Consider the following 27469-nt stretch of genomic DNA (forward strand, 5'->3'; position numbering starts at 1 on the left):
AATTTGGAAAAAACCCCTTTTAACAAAAATTAGTTTTAAAAAGGGCAATCAAACTTATAATACTAATTGAATAATACCATCGATAATATAATATGAGATTCAATCATGTATCTTGTAGAGGATTAGTTTCAACAGAAAAAACCCCAAAGATGATTTCCCAATTCAGGTAATTATGCCGATAACCATTTGTCTCGCCTATCCGGCATCCCGATTTTAAGCTTCGCTTAGAGAAAAAAAAAGATCCAATCAGCTAATGCTCTTGACACATTTTCGATGAGTGAGTAGATATCGGGGCCCAACGGATCAATGAATAATTAATCATCGTTTCAGGAACCGGAAGGTCTATCGGGCCAGCAGAATCATCACAGACGAACATTAATCCAACCGAAATCCCTGCATGCTGCGATGAATTTTCACGAACAATGCCCGACGAGATACATGCTTACTCATGACTCAACTGCTTACGCCTCAGGAAACAAGCTGTAAAACGCGCTTTCGCTTCCACGAAAGAACAAACACACTCGTTCTCTTCCTGCTTCCGATCATCCCGGATGGCACTAACCACCAATACGCGCTCCCATCTCCACTCTCCTCGGGAGTGAATTTCATCAAAATTCAGGTCGACAAATTTTTTAGCTCGCAACTCAAGCTGGGAGGACCGACCTCGGGACGTGATCCCCATGCAAGAAGACTCCCATATCCGAAACTTTTCCTAAGAGAAGTCCTTCGGGAGAAAAAGAGAAAGGAAAAGAGAGAGCGCGAAGAAAATAAAATGAACGGAGTGGAGAAGGATGGCGTAAACGGTGAGCTAGAATAGAGAGAGAAAGACACGGGAGGAACGAGAGGTAGAGGGGGTGTGTTTTTCGATGTCGGGGGCCAGTATTGGAGGCGGAAGAGCCTTGAGGTGGCGAGGGTCGGAAGGGGGTGGCAATGAGACACAGGCAGGGTTGAAGGGAATTGGAATGGGATGGGGTTCTGATGACGCCGCTTGGAGACAGGGAAAAGGGGGCGGGAGGATGATGAAAAGACGAGGGGGAAGAAATTGGATGCGGCGGCAAGAGGAGGCTACTCGTGGTTCCCCAGATTCCCGCGTTGAGGAGAAAATTGCGGTCCCGGGTAGGAAGGAGTAGAGGTAGGAGCGAGTGTTGGGAGTGGGGATTGAGTGGGAGGGGAAGGAGATGAGGTAGACTGGGAAGGAGGGCGGATTCTGGATCCGAGGGATTTGGAGAAGGGGAAATGAACCGATTTCGCGGTCTCGATAATGGCTTAAAAGTAATCGGCAGGACTGCCAACCGCGCGCCCGCGATACTCAGATCCAATAAACGTTCAAAAACTTACCCCAAACCCACGCTACTCACCTGCTCGACCACCTTTCTGCCACTCCTCCATAACACCAATTCGTTTTGGTGTGGGGAGGGGTGGCAATATTTAGGGGTGCCTTGTCCTTCACGGGACGCCAGCCCCATTTCTCTTCATTGGGGCAATTTACGAGCAGCTCTTTCGACTTCAGAAGCTTACTTTAGTTTAAACTCTCCTCAAACCTTTCAGAACTCCCCGCAGCTGATAACTTAGGGCGCTTCCAGCCGATAACTGTGGGAATTTCTACCAAATGCGTTAATTACGTACTCTAAATTTTCCTCGCCTCTTTATGACTTGCGTGTGAAATGAAGACAGAATTCCTCCATCACCGTGAGATCCATATGAAGTAATTATTTGTAAATTGGTTCTCAATAAATATTTTTTACAGTCACCTACTCGCAAAATACCCAAATAAATCGGGAATCAAAGGAGAGAGGCATTCTTATTTAAATTAGTATACGACAGCCAGAATAGTAGTTCTCATTTTCAATTCGAGCATGTAAAAAAATTATCAATAGAGAAACATATATCCTTAGTGAGCCATTCCGCAATTTATCTGCTAAAGACGGATTTCCATTATTCACGTAGGTACAATAATGAAATTCAAAAGTATGTAAATGTGCAAACGAAATCTAGGGTATTGTAACGCTAAGACCACAAATTTCTAATTTCAAAGGTCCTAATCCTATGTTACAGGACAATTTTGCAGCGATTTACACATACATTACGTAAGAGGTAAGTCTTACACAGTATTGCGCATGAATTAATGTATGAGTTAATCACATGTCCTGGCATTTTAGTCAATTTAATTTTATGATGCGTAGGTTTGTTCCTAGGAGGAAAATACCATTCTTACTTTCATAAACGTATAAAACGGGTTGAGCAATACTAAGCTCTAAAGAAAGAGGTAGAGAGGGTAATTAATTCCAGTAAGGAATTAAACGCTAATTTCGAATCAGGTAAGTTGCCGCTCGTAAAGAATGTGAAATTGAGATGGGATCCAGAGTCGATTATGAGACTACGGAGGAGGTTAATGGGAGGCTCGGTTAAATGCGGTAAGGACGACCCGAGAGAATAAGTTTGGAAGCAGAAATCCAATGAGGGAGAGAATACAGAAGTGAGAGGATTAATTTTTACATCCCGCTGGTAAGGAATTTGTCGAAACTTTGGTGTCTCCAGTCATATTACTAAATCAATCAATCCCCCCAAAGAACACAGACTACTCATGACATAAATGGCAAATGCCTGAGAAAAAAATCATTCCAACGAATTCATTCTATGTTTTGGAAAAAGTTTGAGATTTTAGACACACTGGTTTTGTTGAATGCCTCTGCGCAAAAAGTGCATTTAAGGATTTTGAAACAATAGCTTATGTAATGGAGAATTAAAATAATTAACAAAAGTGTTTATTTAATCCTTTTAAATGGTAAATAATTCATTTTTTTGCTTATAATACCCGAACTAATTTCATTTTTGCAATAATGTCGTGGCTTTCGTACTCCAATGCGTTGTAACGTTTATTTTAAGCAATTGAAAAGCTAAAAAATTACTTGAGAATAACCTTGTCCCGCATAAAAATACAAGCCGAAAGTAGACATCATCTCTAATAATATTTTTTACCCTTTAAATAAAAAAATATCCTCTTTATTAAAAGAGGCTGTACACGAGACGAGCATTTAAAGAAATACATTTCTTGATATGCAACTGTATATATATGTATGCAACTATGTATATATGTATGCATGGGCGTGCATATATCTATATATATATATATATATATATATATATATATATATATATATATGTGTGTGTGTGTGTGTGTGTGTGTGTAAATATATTTACACACACATACATATATATACATATACACATACATATATATACATATATGTGTGTGTGTATATACATATACTTATACATATATATACATATATGTGTGTGTGTATATACATTTACTTATACCTATATATATATAGATATATATATATAGATATATATATATATATATATATATATATATATATATATATATATATATAGATATATATAAAGCAAACTTATCCAACTTATGTAAAGATTATTAAGTGAAAATGAGGCTGACTTATTAGGATACCATGATTTCGGCCTCATGTTTCACATTTCAATACCAAATAGGTTAAGAACGAACACTAAGAGTAGATGCTTAAAATTTTAACTCAGGAACAAAATAAACATTTTTTAAACCCTCATCATGAGAGTATTTATACTTAGTCTATTATGGGATGCATAGGGTACCTTATAATTAAGTCTTCTGGTTTCAACATTATAATTCGCAAAAACTTCACCAATTCGCGAAATCGTTATGAGAATTGGAGAGAAAAGTATTTGAGGACTTAATTATGGGAGAGGAAAGTGCATGAGGAGAACCATTAATAGAACGAGGCCGGGGTGGAAAGGAAATATTGGAGGAAGAAAAAAGAGGAAGGAGGGTAAATGAAGCCCACTGAAGTGAAGGAAAAATTTTCCAGGATAAGGACCACATTTTTGAAGGGAGAGGCAAAGTGATTGTATTGCCCAAAATTTTAATCGAAAAACGGCTTTGGGAGAGAATGAAAAGGACTGAGCCGAATGAAGAGAATATTAAGCTGGAAGGAAATTGCGTATGGAGCGAGAGGAGAAGTTTCAGAAGACGCGGTAAGCATAGAAGGGTACTTCGAATGAGTTTATGGCACCCGAAAGTGAACTCGGGTCTGATAATATCGAGTAATTCTAGGATAACAACTCAAAGCCGCGGGTTGTAGGAGTGCCGCGTCATAAACCATAACAGTAAAGGCATGGAAAAGAGAACAGATAACGAGCAGCTTTAGTTTCCTCAAGCGACGAGGAAAGCGTGTAACTCCTGAACGTGAACTCCAAATTTAATGCAAGTCCAGCTCAAAGGACACTAAAACCTTCTTTATTACGGTAGTAAATTAAAACTCATACATGAGCATGCCATCAAAACCAATTCAAAATTAGTAATTAATATGTCTGAGACTATTGAAAAGAAAACGCCTTAGCCTGTTCTGCTGTGACTAGAAAGAGAAACATAAAGAAATGATGGCATTGGTTCTAACAAAATATTTTTGTTCGACTATGAAGAAATTTCTAACGCGAATGGACCCTGGGATCACGGTGAGTTTGTGTATAATATTTTATTTAGCCAGCTGAGACGCCGTCAACTACCTTGATAACGTGGTAATCGAACCCACGGTCCTGGAGTTAGGAGATAGGTACGTCACTATTGACTAATCATTACTTGTTCTACTCGACAATACCATTTCTGTCGCACTTTTAGTTAATATCAAGAATAGTACTAGTCAATGTGGCCGCGCCAATGATTAAAATAATCAAAGGCGAGTGATGGATTTAATAAAAGTGAATTTCTAAAATAATCAAAATATTGAACGATTCATGCCAGAATACCTTTTTTGAAGGGATGAAATGAGTTGACATTTAGAAAGTGTAAGAATTTCAAATGACAAGGTTAAAATGCAAGCTAAAATATAAACAGGAAAAGCGAACGTCACTATGTTTAAAAACCGAACCAAACTTTAGCATAAAATGAACAAACTAGCAATACATTTTTTTTATTTCTTAAGCCATTCTTATGTTTTCACACGAATGTGATCTATCTTAAACCTTACACCCGACAGCGCAGCGCAGCACTGTACTGGGTGATTTTGACTTGATTATCTACAAGTTACCCACGAAAATTCACGTGAATAGTAACATAGCAATTGGCCTTGTCCTTTACCTCAGCATCTGCGCATAAGTATCCGGTTAGCGCTCGGGTATAATATAAAGACCGAGGTTGAGTTCACTTGAACAAACATTTTATTCCAAAACTAAAGCGCACATTCATGAAAGCACCGCCATATTCGCCATGTTAAGAAAGTAGAAAAAAAATAATTTCCGTATCTAAATAGCTGGAAAATGCATGCATAAGGAAAGAAAGCAGAAATTAAATATATTTATTTAATTAAAATAAAGAAGGATAAATATTAATATATTTTATTTAATAGGGACTTTGAACGTTTAAAAAAATATCATGTTGAGCTATTACTTTAAAACACTTCAAATCTTTCAAAATATAAGAAAGGGCTGTTTGAACGAGTTATGTTTCAATAAATAGGTGTCTAACTTTTGTGATCTTTATAATAAAATCGTTTATATTCAAATTTTCATTAATTGAATTTGTTTCGTCCTTAATTTTTCAAATTCATATCAATGTCATTTGCTTCCAATCCAAATGTTACCACCAATACAGTTTTGTTATTTTTGGTATTGCTTAGCTCTCTCAATTAATGTAATCAATTTTATTTTGTCAAAAAAACATCGAAATTATAGCTTTTTAACCATATCCCGAGTTCACATCGGCGTGGACGACCGATTAAGTTCCTCAACTATGAAATCGGATCCAAAATTCAAGATATAATCTCTTCCTGGTGATCGCCTCTTTTATTCATGGAACGGGAGAAGGGGGAAGAAGACGGGATTGCCTTCGTACCTGGAAAAGTAATGTGACTTGGTGACGCAGCAGCCCTTCCTCCGCCTCCCCCCCCCGCCCGTCGAAGGGGATTGTGTAATTTCCGCGAGCAAATCGTCGTCAACTCCTAGTGGAAAACGGGCTCATGTTCCCGATATTATTACCAGCACAGTGGGGCGCACACCTTTTCGCGAGTGGGATCGAGGAACTCACCCGGCGACCCGAAGGGAAGAGACGAGGGGGGGAGGGGGGAAATTAGGGAGGCGGGGAGAAATGCGAGGACGAAGAGCCAGTTTCTCTCGCAAGACGTGTGGATTACAACGTACGCACACCTCCCCTCTCCTTCCTTCAGCCCTCCCCATTCCATCACTCCAACCCACCCCCTCATATCCCATCCCATCCCTTGCTAATCCCCGGAGATGCATCCACCGTAAGAGGATCTTATCAAGGTGTGGGCGGTCACCTCTGTCTCCAACTTCCGTCATCACCCCAAGAGAAAGAAAGAACACTCCGACCACCTCGTCAACGTCCTAACCTACTCATTCCCACAGCCTAGACCACCCACCTCCTTGCTTTTCTTCATCTCACCTCTCCTTCCTGGCTCGTAAAGCGGGAGCGCTCGTCCCACCACGCACAGCGGTGCAAAAGACAGCGGCCCAGAGGGACGAAGACGAGAGAGATGGATAAAAGAAGGCGCTGTCTCAGTATAAAAAATGAAATAAAAATGACGAATAGAAAGAAATAGGCAAAGGGAGAGAAAGAAGTGGCGGTAGATGAATAAAGTGGTGAAGTGAAGGCGGACGATGGATGTGAGTGTGTGCGAGGGAGACTTGTCTTTGAAGATGGAAGGGGAGGAGCTGAGTGAGCTGTTATGGGAGGAGGGGAGGCTGAAGGGGAGGAGCTGGGTGAGAAGGAAAGGACTTAAAGGTAGCGTGGATAGATGCCTCCCAGAAAGGGAGTTGGTGGGTTTGCAGATGACGCGGCGGGAGGACTGCGGTCGGAAATGTGAGGAGGAGGAAAGAAAATGACAAAATATCCCCTCGCCCCGGGGATAATATGGGACGGAATGGAAGGAATCAATTTTATTTTCCTCGCAGTAGAGTGACTTCTACGTAAAAATCAACACCATCATGAAGTCGAAGTGTATTAAGTGTGTGCTATCCAGTAAAACTAACTCATAAACAGGATGCTCTTTCAGATATTATTATTTTTTCACTCCTATCAGGTTTAGTAATAACTCTATTCAAATAATAGTGTTTTTCACAAAAACATATTGTAGTAAGGAATTCTCAATATTCTAAGTATACTTCTTAGTTCGACTTGTAAGCTTTAGATTCCGATTACTGTCAAAACGGTTTGGAGACATTTTAGTTGGTACCGTTGGTGATTTAGTCTATAATCTTAGGCTCGTTGAATATAATTGGATAAATAATGAACTTTTTTCATGTAAAAGTATTTATTTATAACTTAAAATAAAATAACTGATAAGAGTTAAACAATAGATAATATGGAAAATAATCCCTAATAGATATCAGAATTAAAAATATATGTTCTCATTGTAATTCAAGATTTTTTATCCTTAATTTCACTATTTATCGAAGACCGTACCAGTGCAATGTTTAGATAAGAAAAGATGAAATTTAATAGCGATAATGATCTATACTGATTCTGAATAATCTATATATCTATACATTTAAGGTATCTCTTATTTAAAATTGGATTAGCTACGCAAGTGCGTACAGGTCACATTCATGGCTAATGGCAACATTCCGACTAACAGAAAGAGCTATGGCCATGCTATCATGCATCAAAATCCATTATTTCCTGTGTACATACATGTATCCTAAATTTGAAAAAGAAAACACAATTTTAGCCTAGAGCTTGCCCAAAAATACTCAAGGGCAATGAAATAATGTTTCATGTGTTTTAAGTAAGTTTCCCAAATCATATTAAGTTATAGTCAATTTTGCTAGCTCGGTGCAAAAATTAATTTAAAAAAATCAGTTAACTATAATTACATGTTTTGAACACTAGTACTAATAAATAGCTCTATACGGTGCTCTTAGTTAAATCCTAAACCTTTTTATAAAAGTTTTTAGCTTTCGGTCGTAAGTTAAGCATGGTGGTAAAAATTACTAGCTTAATCTTATGCATTACAATAATATATGGTTAATTCATTTGGTGATGCCCAGATGATATCTGAAACAAGTTACGTGGAAGGAATAATTACCTTGAACGCCACCTTTCCCAGCCCTATAAATTCCTACCTCACTCTCCATTCTGTTGAATGTTTTTTTTCTCCGTGTGTTTTTCAGGGTGAAGGTAAATTAATGTCCGAGTAACTAAGTATTCACACACTACCACATTCACATTGTTCAAGCCAAAAAACAACCAATTAAGTGATATGGAGAAAAAAAATCATTATCATAAATGAAATTCAGATAGGAAAAATATTGGGAACTTTTATGAGTAACAGGGCAGGGCTAAGCTAGCTGTGCTTGAAGACCAAACTAATCATTTTCTTCGTGCATAAATGTTTCGCTTTAAACACATCCCTTGCAACAGAATCTCCAAATATTCATACTTCATATTTAAAAACTCAATGAAAAGAGATGGATAAGTATCAGATTAATTATATGCAGTTTTTACTGCATCTTCCAGTCTTACACTTCCTCACTACTCACTACACGATGTATTGTACATCGATTTGGGTCCCGTTTTGGAAACTATATACTTTTTCCCAGTTTTTTTCAATATGCCCTTGACAATATCCGTCTTTGGATAGTTCAAATATGCTCTTTGGAATAGAACTTCAAATAGTATGGGTTTTTTTTCCTTTCTTTTATAGCATTCACCCAAGCTGGTGAAAAAAAATATGCAGAAACACTTCAAAGACTAGCGCGCTATATGAAAAATTCCTCCTTTAGAAAAAAAGAAGCCCTTAACATAGGCAAGAAGAGAGGGACAACAAAACGTGTCCGTAATAAAAATGTTCGAAATTAATTAATAATTTTAAAACATGAAATACTACCTTAACTTGAAATGTTAATACTGTACGATCAAAGGTATATATGAAGCATTCCGGTAGGTCTGGAAAGAAACGACAAATTTGGGTCGTGATGCATGTTAGTGAAAGAGGCAATTTCATTACGCAACCTAAAGGAGGGTTAAAACGTAGTTTAAAGCCAAAAGATAAAGCCACCACGTAAGAGAGGCAATTTGAGGGCTGATATTACCATTTATAACAGAGAAACCGATATAGGTTTAAAAATAAATGAGGGAAGCATATGAACATAAAACATTCCTCATTAAATTAAAGAAACGAAATAATCAAATTTATTTACAGGAATGTCGTGGTCTTTGGAAAGAACGTATTCCGTATGACTGGATACATTTCATAGAATAATTCACCTCACTAGGAGGCTTTGAAGAGTAGAATATATTCAAGAAAGAAAAAAGTAAATCGGGTGAAAATATTAATCAGAGGTTCCAAAACTGAACAGAACAAGAGCCAATACACGTAATGAAAGCAAGCATACCCCGGTTCGAGAAAGCAATGGAGATTAGAGGACAAAGAAGTGGAGTGGGAGTTATAGTAGCAGAGAACGGGAAAGAATCGGGTCAGAGAAAAGAAAAGAAGAGTATAGAGGACTGGGATGAGATATTGAAAGGGAGAAAGGTTGGGAGGAAGGCTGGTGGGATATGAGAAGAGCTTGCTTCAGGTAGGGGCGGAACTGCTAGAATAGATGATGAAAAAAAGTTGTAGTTAGTTTCTTAAAGGCTCTCAGGGAAAAAAATATTTCCTTCCGAAAAAATGCAGGATCAAATTCACAGAAAAATTGAGGAAGGCGAACAATGGGCACAAAGGTAAGCTATGGAATCGCGTCAAAGGCCATACCCGATTAGTCCTCGTGTATTCCAGCGAAATTCTTAAAGGTCACGATATGGTTGGGTAGGAGATATTAAAAGGAACCTTGTATAAATGAATAGGTTTTAAACTTCTAGCGCAAAGGTCGAAGAAAAACGTTTTTTCATAATATTGTGCCCTCAATCAGGGCTTACTAATGCTTATATTTTATATAGATTCCATGATGGTTTCAAATAATACCAAAACATTTATTTTGCCTTTGAGGAATGAAATAAGCGTCGAGAAATAAATCCAGCTCTCTCCATATACTAAGATCATTAGCAAATTATCGTATTCATACTGCATTCAAATTTTGATGAAACTCGAGGAAGGTAGGATAAGTGAAAGCATGAGATACTGGAAGATAAGTTATCCTGAAGACGGTTATGGAGGGTAGGATTCAAAGTAAGCAAGATGAAGGAACAGAATAGTAATTTTGGATGTAAATCACGGATTCAGATATTCATTATCTACAGAACAAGTAAATTTAATATATACGAGGCTAGATCGATTCATAACTCGCCAAATTGAATACTATATGAGCAATAATAATCAGAGTAACCTCCTGAAATTTATTATACTTTTCCATAAATTCACCATGTACTTTTTTAGACGCCTATCTCCTCTCTTTACAAATAGCCAACAAGAAAGAAGTGTTTTGTTTGCTGTCGCAGCTAACGAGTAACCTCTTCGGCCTACAGAATCATCATTTTCCAAACATCGGCCAACCAAACAATTTTTCAGGGGTTCGAACGGAGGAAAACCAATTGAGACCTGGTCTTTTCGGTGGATGTCCCGAGCGTTCCCAATGAAATGCTCGTAGCAGCTCCTGCGTTTGTCTTGCTGAAATTCGTGGCTCATTGGCTTACACTCGTGGTACCAAGTATAATAATCTATTGTGTCATATTTGTTAGGGTTTAAAAACGCAATAACGTGTAGCTATGGTCAATCAAAAACCTATTCTAACCTTAAAGCCTACGGTAAAAAAACCAAAGTGATCATCCTAAAGACTTGCTTTATGATTAAGAGTAGAATGTAGTAAAAAGATTTCTCCTGACGAAACCGACGACTGAAGTGGGACAATTTTTGGTGAAAAATTCGTGAGGTCTTGGAAAAGCAACATGACCCGCGTCAGTTATCCGCGGGTCGTTACAGTCTGCGGGGTCGCTGAAAAATTGAACCCCTGTTCAAGGGTTGCGTCACAAAAGCATGATGCTACTTTCCTTGGAGGAATGATATCCGGTAAAATTTTATATTAAACTCAGAAAATCAGGTCCGGAGACCATGATCAAAGTTAAGGATGCTTATGGAGAAGGAGAAATTTCCTAAGTGATGGTTTTCTGCTTGCACAAGATGTTCTGGGAAGGTAGCGAGAAGGTTGACGATGAGGCATGCCCTGGGCATCCATCAACAACACACCGTGATGAAAATGTGTAAAAGGTGAGACACATGCTCAATTCCGATTAACCCCTAAGTGTCAGGATATTAGCAGAGTTAAATTTTAAGAACACCACAGTGTATTGTATTCTTACAGAAGATTTAGCCATGACTATCTTCTCTTGGACCTCTTGAACCACTGTGAAACTGACCCAAATTATTTAGAACAGCTAGTTACCAGTTGGGAGACATAATTCTGAGTACGATCCAAGTACAACCCCTTTGAGTACCATTTTGGACCAGTGAATTATGTCAAAAAGGCCGTGACGACGACCTGAACGAGATTCCCATCGATACCTTCCAGGAAGCGTACCAGAAGCGTGGCAGAGGCGCTGACATCGGTGTGTTGATGCACAATGGTACTGCTTTGAAGAGTTTTAGTAATTTGCACTTTGATCTGAAATAAGTTTCCCTCTGATTTATTCTACTTATATTTTGGGGCAAATCATGCATAATTTGCCTAATGCTTTGGGTATTAATGCGTAAACGTATGAAAGAACGTTTCTTTCCCTCCGCCACTTGGAGTACTCCAGGAACATGTAATACCCAAATTTCAGTAATGACTCGATATTCTTTATTAAACCCCCTACATTTCAATGCTAATATCGTATAATTACGTATTAATTTAATCTACCAGTATGGGGAGAATGGTGTAAAATGCAGAACAATTGTTCGAAGCATGAAAAAAATTCCAAAATATCAATTCGAGGTATTAATTATAAAGCAACAAGTAATCCATTCCAGATCTTTCTCAGGCAGAAATTTCAAAAGAGGGATTACAAGAAAATTAAGAGCATGAATATGTTGACTCGGTGCCTGGTTGCTGTGAAATGATCGATTATTCGCAATGACTGGTATATCAACATCACAAAATATTACATAAAAGTTTTAAAAACGAGTCCAAACCCTAAAGCTATAACGTTATTAAACTTTATATTTTCACATTTTTATGAACTTCCAATAGGTTAAAAAAACCTTTTCATTCACTTATAACATTCATGTAATCGTATACGAGGCATATTTCGTCTTTATTAGACCAGTCTCTGAAGCGAATTTCACTATTATACTAGGCTTAAAAAATGAAAAACAAAATTTCTTAATGCAATCATCATCGTTTACTACGTTGGCCAAACATCATCTTCAGTCACTCACGAGCCTTATAATAGATTAAATTGATTAAATATGGATTTAAGTTTATCCTTTCACATCAATAATTATAACTGGTAAATTCCTCCAATTATCTTCTGGCGCAGTGTCCTCTAATCAATATTCGTCCTCTTATCCTCTAGTCCTCTTATCAACAGCATTAGAAACAAAGGAATTAAACCCCCAACACTGAAAAAATTACTGCTCATGTGGCGATCTATGCGAAAGGACAAAAAGACATGTGGACCGTCATTGACACTGTGGTCAAGTTTTCAAAATATAACATTTTTTTGGAATAGCCGGTCGAAAGTTACTGACACGCGAAATGGGGAAGATCTTCACAAAAATAAAATTGTGCAATCCGCAATCATGGGTACGGTTAACTGACCGTCTGAATTTAGCACTTCAGGCACACGCTACACGTCGTCGTCGGTTCTTGATGTCGACGGCCGTCCAGCACGTGGCTCGCCCTCCACGCCCTCCGCCCTCTCACTGCTCAATCGTTCCCTGCATTTTGCGCTTCCACCGATTTACTCGACTAGGGTCCACTACAAATGCGATGCATCCTAATCTAGTGCTCGCCGGCGATTGGTGAGTGTTGAAGATCAAAACCCACCGTACCTGCGTGATACGAGCGCGCTACAACTTGCAGACATGTCAGGAAAAAATATTATATTATGATCCTTGGGTACATACCGTCGGAACCCCATTTGTGTAATGTACGTTGCATACACACACGGCGTTCACCGTGACTGTAATGTTTTATTGTGTTGGCCGTGAATAGCTAATATCCCCCCTTGGCCAAGTTAAAATCTTCTCCTTATTTATCAGTATTTGATAACTCTACGTTAAAATATTAAGACGGTAACACAAAATACTATTAATATCCTGGATTCTTCAAACGTCAACGGTTTAGTAAAATACGATTTTGAGGGACAGACTAAAATTTATTTGATCAGTTTTGCCTGCCACGTTCAAACACCCATCATATCCTCGACCCTCTCTAATCCAAAAAATATTATTTTTAGCGGAATGGTTTATTTCCATACATATTTCATATACTTAAATAATCTCAATGCATCTGAAATCTTAAAAAAAAACCCAAACTGGACGAAATTTAAAAACTCCCTGAAAAGCAAATACCACTTTCCCGACTTGCTTACTGGTAGAATTCTAAACTGGACTAAACAACCACTAGCAGGATAATATTTTTTTTTATATTTACAAAAGGTACAATTCAATGAGTTACACTCTCATACGAATCAAGAGTTTCATTATACTGAAAATTGCAATTAATTTCAGTTATTTTTGACTTAACATAACATATAATGCCTGTCAAATAAGCTAGTATCACTCCATTTAATACAATTGCACGAGCATTATGAAATGGTCACCCATCAATTTTACCATCTCGGCATTATTTCCATTTGACGAAAGATACGATGGATAACAAAGAAAGGGCAACGGTGTATAACTTCACCGTCAAATGAACACCTAAATACGTACTCTAAGACTTCGTAATGAATCGCCATTGAGAGAAGCTTGTTCGTTTTTAAAAGTCTGCAGATATTACCTGGGTTCACCAACAGGCGCATTTATTGCTACGATATGCGCCTTAAATACCCAACTGCTAACCTCTACGTCCTCTTTTGGAAGAAACTCCTTATTGAGCGATCAAAAATCTGCGCCCTGACACCTGCAATAAAACAACACAGCCTAACCTCTTCGAACGCTTTGACGTCATTGCTTCTGCTCCTCCTCTTTGTTTCCCCTACCACCTCCCTCCTCCGAAGCATTAGAGACACATAATTCACGATGGCATCGAGGTGCAGGAGTTCCTCAGACACACAGAGTGAAGATTTGCGTTGTGTATCTCAGCGCACGAGGAAGTCGTTTCAATGTGTTAATGTCAACAGATTTGGCTCATCTCACAGTTAATGAAAGTTTCGTCATCAAGGAACGTCACCGAACCTCGCGCAAAAGTAGGCTTAACAAAATTATCTTCATATCCATATGATGTTCGATTCACGAAGACAAAATAAATGTAAAGACGAACAAACTAAATGCCTACTTCCTACGAGGTCAGAATCATATAAACGCTGTGAAAACACTGCAACATTTCCATTTAAAATAAAAATTAACAAAAATTAAATACAATACTCTGCAGTTCCTTTTGGTGAGTGTAATCGTTTTTCTTTAAAGGAAGCGTACTTACAATAAAAAATGCAGAATTTCAATAATATTTTTTTCAGAATAAAATAATTATTAACTCCTTCGAAGTATACCTAAGAAGGAACTTCTCCCGCCTAAAATTTGAATTTTTATGGGAAGAGGAGTATTTTCCATGACTACTTTTTTATAAAAAACCATAATACCTATGTAAGCATTATGAACTTCATTTGCAACAAAAGGTGCATCCAAAATTGCAGCAAACACCAGGAATATTTTTTTTTTTATAATCCTAAAGATCTAATTTCAAATACAGCCCTCATTTCATTAATAATTCTATAACCATGATGCCAGTACTAACTCTTACTTGATTAGGGATCGTAAATTTTTTTACGAATGGCTAAACGTTATATTCAATTGGAGAATAAGTCCATATAAAGAGCATTAATTACCTGATAGAATGAAATTAAATTTTAAAATTTTGGTATAATTTCGCAAACATTCATATTTCAAATAAATTTCATCCTAAAATAATTAATTATTGACGTCACTCCATGTCGTAATTTCCATATTAAAATTGTGAACTGATTTGAAGTACAGAGCGGGGCACACATTAATTATTGGGGGTGAAAGTTTTCTCAAACAGTTGCAAACGTAAATGATTAAAGCAATATTTATGGAAATGAAATAAAAAATAACTGAACTCCAAAATGACAAATCCAATCCCAAACTTACAAAAATGAAGTCATAATTAATAAAATATCATAATCGACATTCAAATACATTTTCTCATTGACTTTAGCACAACGAGAACAGATAATAAAGGAAAATAAATGAATAAAGAGTAAAAGATGGAATTTGAAACGTTGAGTTCATTTGTATAGAGTAGAATATGACGGTATAAATTGTCCTTCCCCTAATCTTCCAAAAAAATCAGCATACCGAAATATTTTTAAGCAGAAACACCTAACAAAAACTATATATGTCGAAAGAAGTTAAACCCTTGTCCAAGCATCCCAGTTAATGATAAAAAAACGACTTCGAACTCACCTTGAAATGAGAACCAGAGGTTGACGAGGAATGGGTGCTCCAGCGTGGATAGGATCTCAACCTCCCTCGCTACGTGTCTCAGAGCATCCCTTTCCATACACTGGCGTTTGCTGACGTACTTCATGGCAAACATTTGCTTGGAATCCTTCTTCTGCACGATACACACCTGTGGATCAGAAGATTTTGTTTATTCATTAGCAAATTGGATACATCTAAGTGAATCCGCAACCTAAGGAGGATATTTTACTGCTGCTCAAAATTTGTCAGGAATGGCCAAAACGTTTAAAGGGAATATAATGCAGTAAAGTACGTATATAGTACGTATTCCTCATCAACGCTTATTCATCTCTGTAAAGTTACAGAAATATTCCACCTTCACGTTTTACGGCCATTATGAAATATTTCCGTAGTATAGAGTAGCCATCAATTTTATTAAATTTGAAGTCCAACTAAGCAAGTATAATTAGACTGGGGTCATGGTCTATCTACTCGGGAGATTCCTTTCGGAGTCATTACAGTTTAAGTTTCTACCGTCTTAAAGATACATTCTACCACAGTAGAAATTGAATTTTTCAATGGTGGTGACAACTTTTCAACTTTTCAGAGGAGAAACGTTTATTCTACGGTTAAAATTAGTTTTAAAAAGGTCGTGATGTCAATTCAAGGTTTACGGAACTTCCTTATTCATAAATAGGGTTTTCAATGCAAAACCCTCCCACGTTACACGCGCGCGAGAATAATAAAAACTGAATAGTTACTCCATAGATTAACTATTTTTAAACAATATAGGACACACACGATATTTAAAAATAACTATAAAAATTAAATATTCTGAACGATGATGTAATCATATTTCCAGTTTAAGGAATAACTTATCTCATATTAACTAATATACGTTAAGCTTTCCATTTATTTGTAGATATGCTTACTTTATTCATCCTAATTTACTATATTTTGAAATAAAAGTCATTAGACACAGGCTTTCCAGGTAGGATGTATGCTCAGCGAAGGAACCTTAATTGCTAGAAAAAAGGGAACAAATATTTTGCGGGTGCATCACTGGACGTTGCTAGACGCTTAAGGCAGAAAACTCTGCTAATAGAAAAAATATGTTCTCTTTGTGGCACGTTGCGGTAAATCATATATCTTCATGTTAAAATATTTTTATTGAATACTATTTTCAATAGATGTCTGCAACCCTAAAATTACTGCCAGTGACCGTTTTCATCTAATTTAGTCATACATTCTTAGGTAGTTCAATACAGTCTGAGGCTATCGACTGATTTACAGTCCGATATGGTCGAGGTTAATAAACATCGAGGAACAATGAACATCCTCAACTAACTAATTTCTTACAAATTCCACTAAATTTATGATTTCACATCGGTCAGGAAAGGTAAATTTAATATAGTCGCTTCATTCATTCAAATTTTATTAACTGAGATGACTTACTTAGGCTGGAAGCCAACGCAGTCGCTGGCTACATCAAGGTTCGCGGTTTTAATCTCACCTCAAGTATTGGCATATCGTAATAAGTTACTGCTTTGCCTGTAATAGGGTCAACGGTGAGTATGAGGTCACACATCGGTGAATATCCTGTGTACTTGCAACATCCATCAACCCTCGATTCGGTAATACACAAAATACTCGCATATATTTACTAGAAATACCAATTAGATTTAATATGGATGTCCACGGAAGGGTAGTCAAAATGGTCAAAATTATAACAGTTATTACTCTTCTACCGATAGAATAAAGTCAATAATGCTTTAATTCCCACAAAGAATGCATTTTCCAAGAAACATTGATATTATGTTGCAAATAGCTTTTTCAACACGTCAACTAACATAAATATTCTTTAGACAAGATTTGTATTAAAAGTGTCGGTATAATATTTTTCCTGACATGTGCATGAAGGGCTAAATTTAGACCGTCAGTTGATTGCGCGTTTGATTGCAGATTATATCGGCATTGATAAGATGACAAGACACACCATTATCACTGAAACTTTGGCGAAGCAAAAGATCTGCACTAAACTCGCCCCGAATGTCTTACGGATGATCAGGAGCAGAGTCGAGTGTCTGCTTACAAAAACGCTCTGCAACGGCATCGTGACGACTCATCAACCCCCTGATAGCGCCAACTTGGTACCAGCAGACTACTTTCTATTCCCAAAAGTGAAGTCCTCCCTCAAAAGACACCACCATGGGACCCTAAGTGCCTCAAAGAAGCTTAAACGCGTACCCTTCAGCACCTTTCAGAATCGGTCTATCAGCGGTTCATCTAGTCGAAGAAAGGCGCTAGCAAAAGTATGTCGACGCTCAAGGGATGTGCTCAGAATAATTTTGAGGCATCGTAGCAATATCTGAAATACATCTATTTTTTCCGAATATTTTCCCCATACCTTTTATACAAATCATGTACAGATGATATGAAAATGCCCCGTGTGACCAGACTGACGACATGTCAACTTGGGAGCACAAGGAAACATGAACAATTTCAATGATAATAAACCGACCAAAGAGAATTCATATTTGACTTTTGATCAATAATTGGTTTCAATAGGTGACAGTCAAATGGCCAGGCCTTCTAGCAGTCTTAACTTATTTTCAGATGATTTAAGCTGAGACAGATGAGACGAAAAATTAAACTCCATTGTAAAGCGGAGGCCGAGTATTCTCACGAATGTAAGCAATTTGTGGATTTGGATTTTCATTACTAAAGAAGTATTAAAATTTTAATTTACTGATTTTATTTTCTACGACAATGCTGTCACAGGTCAAAAACCATCCATCAGATGAATGCAAACAATATATTGTACTTCAGAACAAATAATTTAAAATCAATGGTGTATAAATCTAGAAGGTAGATTCGCAATGCCTAGTGATAATTTCATTAGGGCAGCTTTAATTGAACTAACATTCTCCAATGATTTTAAAAATTAGAAACTCTTTCGTGGTATATTTTATTCGGAACGATTTGTAATACTGTTGTGAAACTGGAACGATGGGAAATATAGAAACGGGCCATTTGAAAGCGATGGAGAAGAATGACAGGTGCAAGCTGGCAAATAATAAAAGTAGCAGAGACGTTCTAAGGGAAGTTAAAGAGGACATAGGTGATGAAATCGTGGTAGAAAAGGGAAATTAAAGTTCTTGGACACGTTTTGAGGCATTAAAACTTTCTAGAAAAATTAGCCAATTATCTCGAAAACAAGAACAAGTATAAAAAGAACAACACAAAAAGACGAAATCAAATACTTACATATACGCAAAATTACGTCACTGTATTACATAAAGGGCATTCTGGCTGAAATTGAAATAAACAGCAATGAAGAGAACTATATGGCTTTAAAACTAGGCCTGCATTTAGGAGATAATAAACATATTCTTACCGATTGCGATTATGAGGTGTTTACTCAAGGGCATTTGAAGTGTCAATATCATGTCGCCGAACAATTTAAACTTTAATACTAGGACAACTTTATCTTTCACAGGACCATCCAGTAATGGACCACAAATGTGTCTCTATAACAAATAATGTAGTAGATGGCTAATTAATTATTATTATTATTTCCTTTTCTCCTTGGCTAATTCATAATATCCCATTTGCATACATTTTATTTGATATATTTACAAGTGGAAGACAAAATATATTTTTTTTCTTTTTTTAAGCAATAAATGTTCTTTCATAATTAGGGCTATGGCAGCATACTTACCTATTTAAAAATATTTTTCACATTACGTTAAACTACATTGTATGCAACCGAAATTATTCAGAACAATCATATTTATAATATATTTTACTTTTTCAAATAAAAATAAAACGGCATACTTTCTTCCCGCAAGGAAGCATTGTGACCTGCGTCGTCCGGTCGCGTGAAGGAGGCCTCATCCCACCTAACCTTCGGGTGTTTGGCTAATGGACGATTAATGGCAGCTTTTCGAATCCACCTGGCTTCAACAAGGCGCCGTAAATTAAAACGATATCTCACGTTGAGGAAAATGAAAAATAATTTCGAGCGAGGATTCAGTCTCCAGAGTCGACTTCCACTCACTCGCTCAAGGGTTGGAAAACGCTGACGCGGGGCTTTTTCCTGCCGCGCAAAAAAACCCTCCTCAAAAAAATAACCACCGTCCCACTACGAGTCCACTCACAACCCTCTAACCATCCCTCCCGACCCCACCCCCCCGCGACATCAGTACCCACTTCCACACTCCAAATCCCCACTTGCAACGCCCCTCTAAACTTGCACCCGGTCCACACTTCACCCTTCCCCCAATATACCCCTCCCCCCCCTCTTCAAACCAACATGCCACCACTTTTATTCCGTCTCCAGGCAACGATTCCTGAATGCGACCCAAAACCCAGTACCCCTCTCATTCTCCCCTTTCCCAAAAACCTTTCCAGTCAACCCACTCGAGTTCATTCCGATAGGGCACGACTGTGGGCACTCATCAGGAGGGGGTTGAAAAAAAACCACGACCTGACTGGGAGAGAGCGGTAGGGAATGTTCGGAGAAAGGGGACAGAAGGTTATAGATGAAAATGAAGGAAGTCCGAGAGTGAAAAACGGGTGGGGACTAAAGCAAGTTGGAGAGCCAGGAGGAATAGGAATGAGGACGGGAAACGGGACTTTTTTTACGAATCATCGGGCGAATGAAGCGTGAAGAAATTTGAGGGGAGGAAACATCCCGGAAGGGAGGTGAATGGTAAATGGCGATTGGGAGAATAGTTGGGGACTGAAAGAGAGATAGAGAGAGGAAGGAATCGCTCCCGCCGACATTTATTATTTGACGGACAAGGCCGTCGGTCTCGGCAAATGGAATTCTCCGCTTGGATGCCTGAACCGATCAGTTAGGCGTGCCAGTCGTCTCCCAGTTAAGTCATAAAACCAGCGGGACGTCTAAATCGTCACTGGATGACTAAATGTTTGCGTACCGCACAGACTTACATTCCGGGAGACTGAGTACAGTTTTAAGATAAATGTTCCAGAGCACACAATGCCATAGTGTATTTATGTGGACAGGTTAACGCTCATTCGAATAATGCGGCCGGAGTTTACAATAGAAAATTCATCTCAGTTGACCGGTTTTTCAACAGGTATTTGGAAATGTGTGATCATTCAAGCTCCCGAGATGAAGGTTAAAAGAGCAGATTGAAAAACCTCTCTCAAGTTCATACCCATTTGAGAGTTCCCAAAATGCCGGATACTGTGATAACAGACTTGATGCTCTAATTGTGTAAACCATTTATCACACACAAGAAAGTTTTATTCATCAAAGGAATAAGATTCATTTTAACGATATTATCTGACTTCATACGGATAAGAACAACAAATACGAGATGGTTCATAGGAAAACCTATATCAAGATTGATAGATATGCTCTGGGTGCTAAATTGTACTTGAATGGCATTCGTAAGATTCCGGTAGTAACGGAACTCGAGTTAGTACGGTGCTTTGACACCGATTTCCCAACCAAAATCCCCAAGTTAAATCCACGCTAATGAAGAATTTTTTGGTGATTTCTCGATCTTTGCTGAAGTTGGTAATTGGGGAGCATTTCAAGGGTAGTATATCGTCCCTCATAATGATACTGTAAAACTGTGATCCTATGGAGCCTTTCGCTAAGACAGTCAAGGTTAATGATGACGTCAGGTTTTCCTCCATCCTTCCACCAATTCCTGAAAATCCTCATTCGGTAAAAATAATTGATATAATTACTATTCTGCCGTGAATTCCTATAACAGTTATTCTTGATGTTATTTCAATTCGCACGTGACATTTTTGCCATTCATCCACTCAAATTCGACCCGCAGATAAACTATCCTTGCCTATCGTCTCTAAATCCGAATGAAAAAAACAACCACGTCACACATGGACTTTGAATGTACAACTTTCATTTATCAAAATATCGAAGTCAGTCGTATAAGAATTGTGTATATTATTACGTTACATTACGTTTGAGATTTTCTGGAGAGATATAATTACTCTAATAAAAATAGACATCGTCACCCTACGACACATGGACCCCAATTCTCCCATTATTCTTGAGTTTGGAGGGATTTAGTGTCAGCTGGGATATTCTAAAAACAACCCTATTTCGGCCGAGAAAAAAATTTGTAAGGGTACGCCATTCACAAATAAGAAAAATGAATCAACTAGTCAGAGAGCGCATTAAAAAAGGAAATAATTCATTCGAAGTACCAAATCACGAATTAGAAAGCATTTTTTAATGGAAGAGAGATTGTAATTAAATGGTTTTGATGAATCATCCCGCCCCCCGCTCCAGCTGATTTCGTATTTTGAGAGTAGTTATTCGGGCGCTACTTCATATTTTTAGCGGAATTTTATTGGGCTCTACAGGCGGCAGCCAGTGCTTCCACTCCTGCGGAAGTAACGCGTAATCATGTGCGTTCATGGAGCCGTTACGCAGCTCTTTCCAGTCGATTTTATTCCTCACTTCTACGACCATCGACGGCCGGAGAGTAGATGCCGAGAGAGAGGGAGAGGGAAATTGACCAGATGGAGCACTCGAGTGATTTGGTGGATGGTTCCGGCCTTGATGGGATGAAAAAGATTTGGATACAGCCCAAAAAATCTCCCTGAAGCTGCACACTCAATGCTAACGAAGCTCTGATGCTCCTGAACCGTAAAAAATATCATTTCTAAATTAGAATAGTTTTCATTCCTGGATGAATTATCGCAGAAGAACGTCTCTCACCTTAAGCTATTTAACATTATTAAAATTCAACGAAGCCATACTTTCGGAAATTTGAGGATCTTTCCAAGAAATGCATACAATTTCCTCTTAATTAGATGTGAATTATCGGATTTCTAATTTCTGTAGAATAGATAAAGCAGGTTGGTTTCCGCGGCCCAGCATGCTAGTATTCCGGGAAATTTTACACAAAGAATGATTTTTGGTAGTTTATAAATCAGGTATTACTAAAATCACCATAGAAGCAATGTATGAGCTGCAAGCATGACCTGCAAACAGAATGTTCGATATCAAAGTGAGCACGGTGGAATGTGGCCTTCGGTTTGCGGTCACGATGAATAATGCCGACTGGTTTTCGACACGGTTTGTGGTAAATGCGCCGTAACAAGACATACGGAGGGCAGCGCAGGGTCGGAAAATAGAGTTCCAAGGCCCCACGACGAACTGCATATATTGTGGAGCGTGCTAATGATAACATACCCCGTCGCAAGGCGTAAAAGGAAGCGAAATACGAGGAAAATGTTCACCGATCGTAAAACGAACCGAGTTTTTACGTCAGAGTTAGGATATTTTATTGTCTCAAATATTTTTATTCAAAGATCAGCGTATCTCTTCACTTACTCGTTCGCCCTAAAGAAACACCTCTCATTTTTCCAACACAAATCAAGATCAAAAATTCTAAAACAAGAAGTGAACATTAACTCACATTGTGAAACTTTGTTAAACAGCAGAACCTTTGAAATATAAATGAGTAAGTTAACATACAGGGTTCGTCCGGAAAATAAGTGTACTGATTTTTTCCCGCCGCTCCAGGCGCGCCCAGCACCGCTCTGACGGGCTGCGATTGGAGGGGGTATGTTGGCAAGCGACGCTGAAAAAGGCAGTCGGCTCTGAGCTGTGGTGTAGTGAGGAGCTCTGTTAACGCGAACCTCCACGCTCGACCCACGTCACGGAACGCGATGCCGAAGTTTTTGGAGCAGCGTTATTCCATCAAATTTGCGGTAAAGCTTGGGAAATCGTCTACCGAAACTGTCGGTATGATTAACCAGGCTTACGGGGAGTCAGCCATGTCCAGAAACATGATCTTTCGGTGGCACAAGATGTTCGTGGAGGGCAGAGAAGAGGTCGACAACGAACCACGGCCTGGACGCCCATCAACGACACTCACCGACGAAAATGTGCGAAAAGTTCGCGATGTACTGAAATCTGATCGTCGTCTTAGTGTTCGGATGATAGCAGACCAGTGTAATGTGCCAAAAACAATAGTGCACGAGATTATTAGGCACCAATTACAGATGCGAAAAATTTGTGCAAAGTTGGTGCCGAAAGTGCTCAGTGATGATCAAAGACTCAATCGTTTGGAAATCGCGACACAACTTGCGGATCACTGCAAAAATGATCCACATTTTTTAGAGAACGTTGTTTCGGGTGACGAGACGTGGATCTTTGAGTACGACCCGGAGTCGAAGAGACAAAGTGCGGGGTGGCACACTCCATCATCACCCCGTCAAAAGAAAGCTCGCATGAGCAAATCTCGGATCAAGGCGATGCTCATTGTCTTTTTTGACAAAAGGGGAGTCGTCCACTACGAATTTGTACCTGAGCGACAAACTGTAAATGCTGCATTTTACGTCCAAGTGCTCGACAGGCTTCGAAAACGAGTCGCCCGCGTCCGGCCAGCGATCAAAAACATCTGGCGGCTGCATCACGACAATGCGCCGTCTCACACCGCGCTTGTCGTGTCGGACTTCTTGGCCAACCACGGCGTGGCAACGCTGCCGCACCCGCCCTACAGCCCGGACTTGGCGCCCCCGGACTTCTTTCTGTTCCCGAAGATAAAGAGGAGTTTGAAAGGAACGCGATACGGGACTTTGGACGCCATCAAAGAGGCCGTGACGACGTGTCTTCGAGAGGTTCCCGATGATGCCTTCGCGGGAGCGTTCCAGGAATGGGAACGCCGCTGGAACAAGTGTATCGACTCACAAGGGTCCTATTTTGAGGAATATTAGCTTAAGATATGTAAAAGTGCAATACGTTTTTTTTCCTGAGCTCAGTACACTTACTTTCCGGACGAACCCTGTAGGTATCCTTCAAGCATTTCAAGCTCATTTGCTACTTTTAAAATCAGCAAAAGGATTGAATTATATTCTAGAGATATGCCTCTATTTGCATTTGATGTCTTGACAAAGGATTTCTCACTTGTCCTCACCTGATGCACGCATTCTGGGAAGTTGGAAGTCTTTAGTGGTTAGGGAAAATTTGATAGAGTTATTCTAAATAATTATATGAACTGTATAAATTTCCACTTGCTGACAATCGAAACAACTGAATCTCTCCCCCAATCCTTTTGTGGCAGAAAAATTGATACTGGCATTTTTTTTTTCATTTTTTCCACGGTCATTTCAGAAATTAAAACTTACTTTTTTACCAAATATAGTTCATAAAAATATCTTGCTATACACTTAGTAGACCATTTATCTCGATATTTCGAATGAAGAAGGGATGCCATTTTTCGACAAATTCAATATTGATCTTGTTTTGTGGAGTATTTTATGAGATAATAAACCAAAACAAACGATTGGAAGCGAAAAGCAAACTGTGAAACATTTGATCAAGAAGAGTAGGACATGAGATGATTAAAGAGGAATGGAGAGAGAATAAGAGAGATGACGTTAGGAAGAGGAAGGAGAAGTGGAGGTGCAGGACGGAAGTGCCAGGGAATAAATTGGAAGGGGACCTCGGACGCAAAAGCGAGTGGATGAAAGGAATGAGTGAGAATAGGGGAGGTTCGAGGTGTGGATTGGGATGTGTGCGGAAAAAAGATAGAGGGGAGAAAGGATTCTGACGAGCTATGGAGGGGGCAGAGACAGCAGTGCTTGTTTGCGAGGTGGGTCAAGAGTTCCGATGACGCGGTTGGGAAGAGGGGTACGGACGGACGTATTTGAGATCATTTATTTTTTATCGACGGCCCATTTACATTTTCCGGGAATGGGGTGGATTGGGAGCTTGACGTACGACATCTAAGTAATGCCGGAGCTTTACGGGGATAGGAATGAACCAAGCGCGATTGCCGGGGATGAGGGCGACCCATATTCCCATTGCCCCATTCCAAATGGACGAGCGAGTGGGTGTTCTCGGGTTGTTGGAAATGGAAATGATAAGAATAAACATCAAATCAAGTCGATGAGCCACAAGAGCAGCCGTTATATCCCTTCCAATATCGTCGCATAACATCTACGAAATGTACTTACGAAATTTCTGATGAAATTTTAAGCAGCTTTTCACCCTACAAGCTGTCTTAAAATGAAGAGAAACCAATTAAGAGCCAACGAAAATGTAACCCATTTATTGTTATATTCATTCTAATTTGGCAAAATGACCTTTATTTTGTGAAACGATTAATAAAAAAACGAGAATTGAAATTAAGTTGCTACTTGCATGCACGTTCATGAACGTACATGACCTTTAAACAATATATTACGCAATTAAGGTCATGCATCATGATCATTTACATTCTAACGGTTTGTCTAATTAATTTACAACATTAATTACAGGCGCATTTATATTGCAGTAATAAGTGAGACGAGAAGGTGCACTGACTTTGAAAATTGTACTGCTCGCCTGTGAAACGCTGTGCTGCACAAAGTTAATGGCAGAAGGAGTTTTATTTTCTTTTTCGGGTACTTTAAGTGTCCTATGAGCCCCTTGAATAGGTCAAACTTGTAATCATATTTACCGGAACGGCATGAAAAACCATGACCTCTGGGTTATCAGGCTGACACGGCTTTGGTTAAGGAATACTGAAAAATGTTCAATCGTGTCACCACAGTAATCAACTTGAAGATTGGCCAGAAATATGAGGATAGAGATTATCCTTGCTCCACGGACTACAGCATTTGAGATTCAAACTTAAGTGTATAAAGGGTGAGTTTATTTCTCTTTCAATCCTGCGGTTTTCCTGGAAGATCTGATAGCCACTTAATCACAAGCTTTGGGATTAGTTAGGTGTTTCATGACACATGACCCTGATTACAACCCGGACCCTTCGGTCAATTTCTGAACGCTCTACCCACCAAGAAACTACAGCGTCCCAATATGAGTAACATGTAGCAAATTTCACCGATTTAAATCTTCAAACTAAGCAAACGTGATTTTCGCATATTTAAAGGGAGGAGCAACTTTGACGTTCAGGGGAAAAGCATTATTAAAGTCAATTCGGTATCCCTCAGCAGATGTGTCGTGTCTTTTAAAAGTGCCCCAAATGAATGCAACCTAGGAGTACCCAAAGGAAGTTCAGCTACCACAAAATTTATGAAATGAAGTGGAATGAGACCGCAATTCTTATTGTAGCGGCATTCCAAATCCGTAATGAGGCTACACTAGAGGGAGTCATTTTTATTGGCAGAGACTTACGTGACACCTATAGTCCCACCCCATTTTCATCGCCGCCAATCAAGCCACTTGGTCACGGTGGTTGAAGATATGACAAATACATTTGCACAACAAGCACATTTGCACATCTTTCCTTCATCTCGCGGGCCAAAATGAACAGGCGCGGCTATCGATTAATCCAAGAAGAAAACTGGCGTGGAATGCTTGGAAAGAGATAAGAGGCTGAAGTCTCTCCCGAACACTTTCCCTGTCCCCCTCTCCCATCCTCTAATGACTCCTCGTCCCCATTCTTCCCACTTAATGCATCTGGTGAATGACATGGCCACAGCTGACTTGCACGCTTACCACATGATCCATTACACGAACCGAAGAGGACGGTCTAACGAGAAGTTGCTCAGAGTTGTCTTGCTGAAGTTCCCTAGCGACCAGAGAATTGTTTCTTTTCCTCCACTCCCGTCCCTCCTGAATTCGATGAAAAATGACCGAAATAGCGAGTTGGAATGCCGTCACACACTTCTTACACCGTGAAAAAAATCGACTCCGCCATAACGAGATTGTAAGACCAATTACACTCTTTTTCGAGCTGACGGTTTAACTGTCCATTTACTGATATCGTCTTTTGATTCTGAGAAACCATTTCTATGAGTCCGAGGGTTCCTTTTGATGAGTGAGAGGAATTATTAAAGTTTACATATTTTTCGTTTATTTAATTCGTGATTATGTTATCATCTCAGCTCATAGTTAGTACTAATAAATTCCGAAAATCACTACATATACGGTA

At 38.9% G+C, this 27469-nt stretch overlaps 1 protein-coding gene across 1 annotated transcript in view; it reads right to left on the reverse strand.

Annotated features, from left to right (window-relative positions):
* Positions 1-27469, reverse strand: part of LOC139687560 (serine/threonine-protein kinase 32B) — a 538955-nt gene that overhangs the window by 363733 nt on the left and 147753 nt on the right. The window contains exon 3 of the mRNA XM_071584772.1: positions 15576-15741. Within this exon, the coding sequence (XP_071440873.1) occupies positions 15576-15741 (166 nt within the window). The remainder of the gene's footprint in view (positions 1-15575; positions 15742-27469) is intronic.

The sequence above is a fragment of the Hetaerina americana genome, unplaced genomic scaffold (assembly GCF_022747635.1).
Source record: "Hetaerina americana unplaced genomic scaffold, ioHetAmer1.1.p SCAF_2, whole genome shotgun sequence".
In the NCBI taxonomy this organism is placed as follows: Eukaryota; Metazoa; Arthropoda; class Insecta; order Odonata; family Calopterygidae; genus Hetaerina; species Hetaerina americana.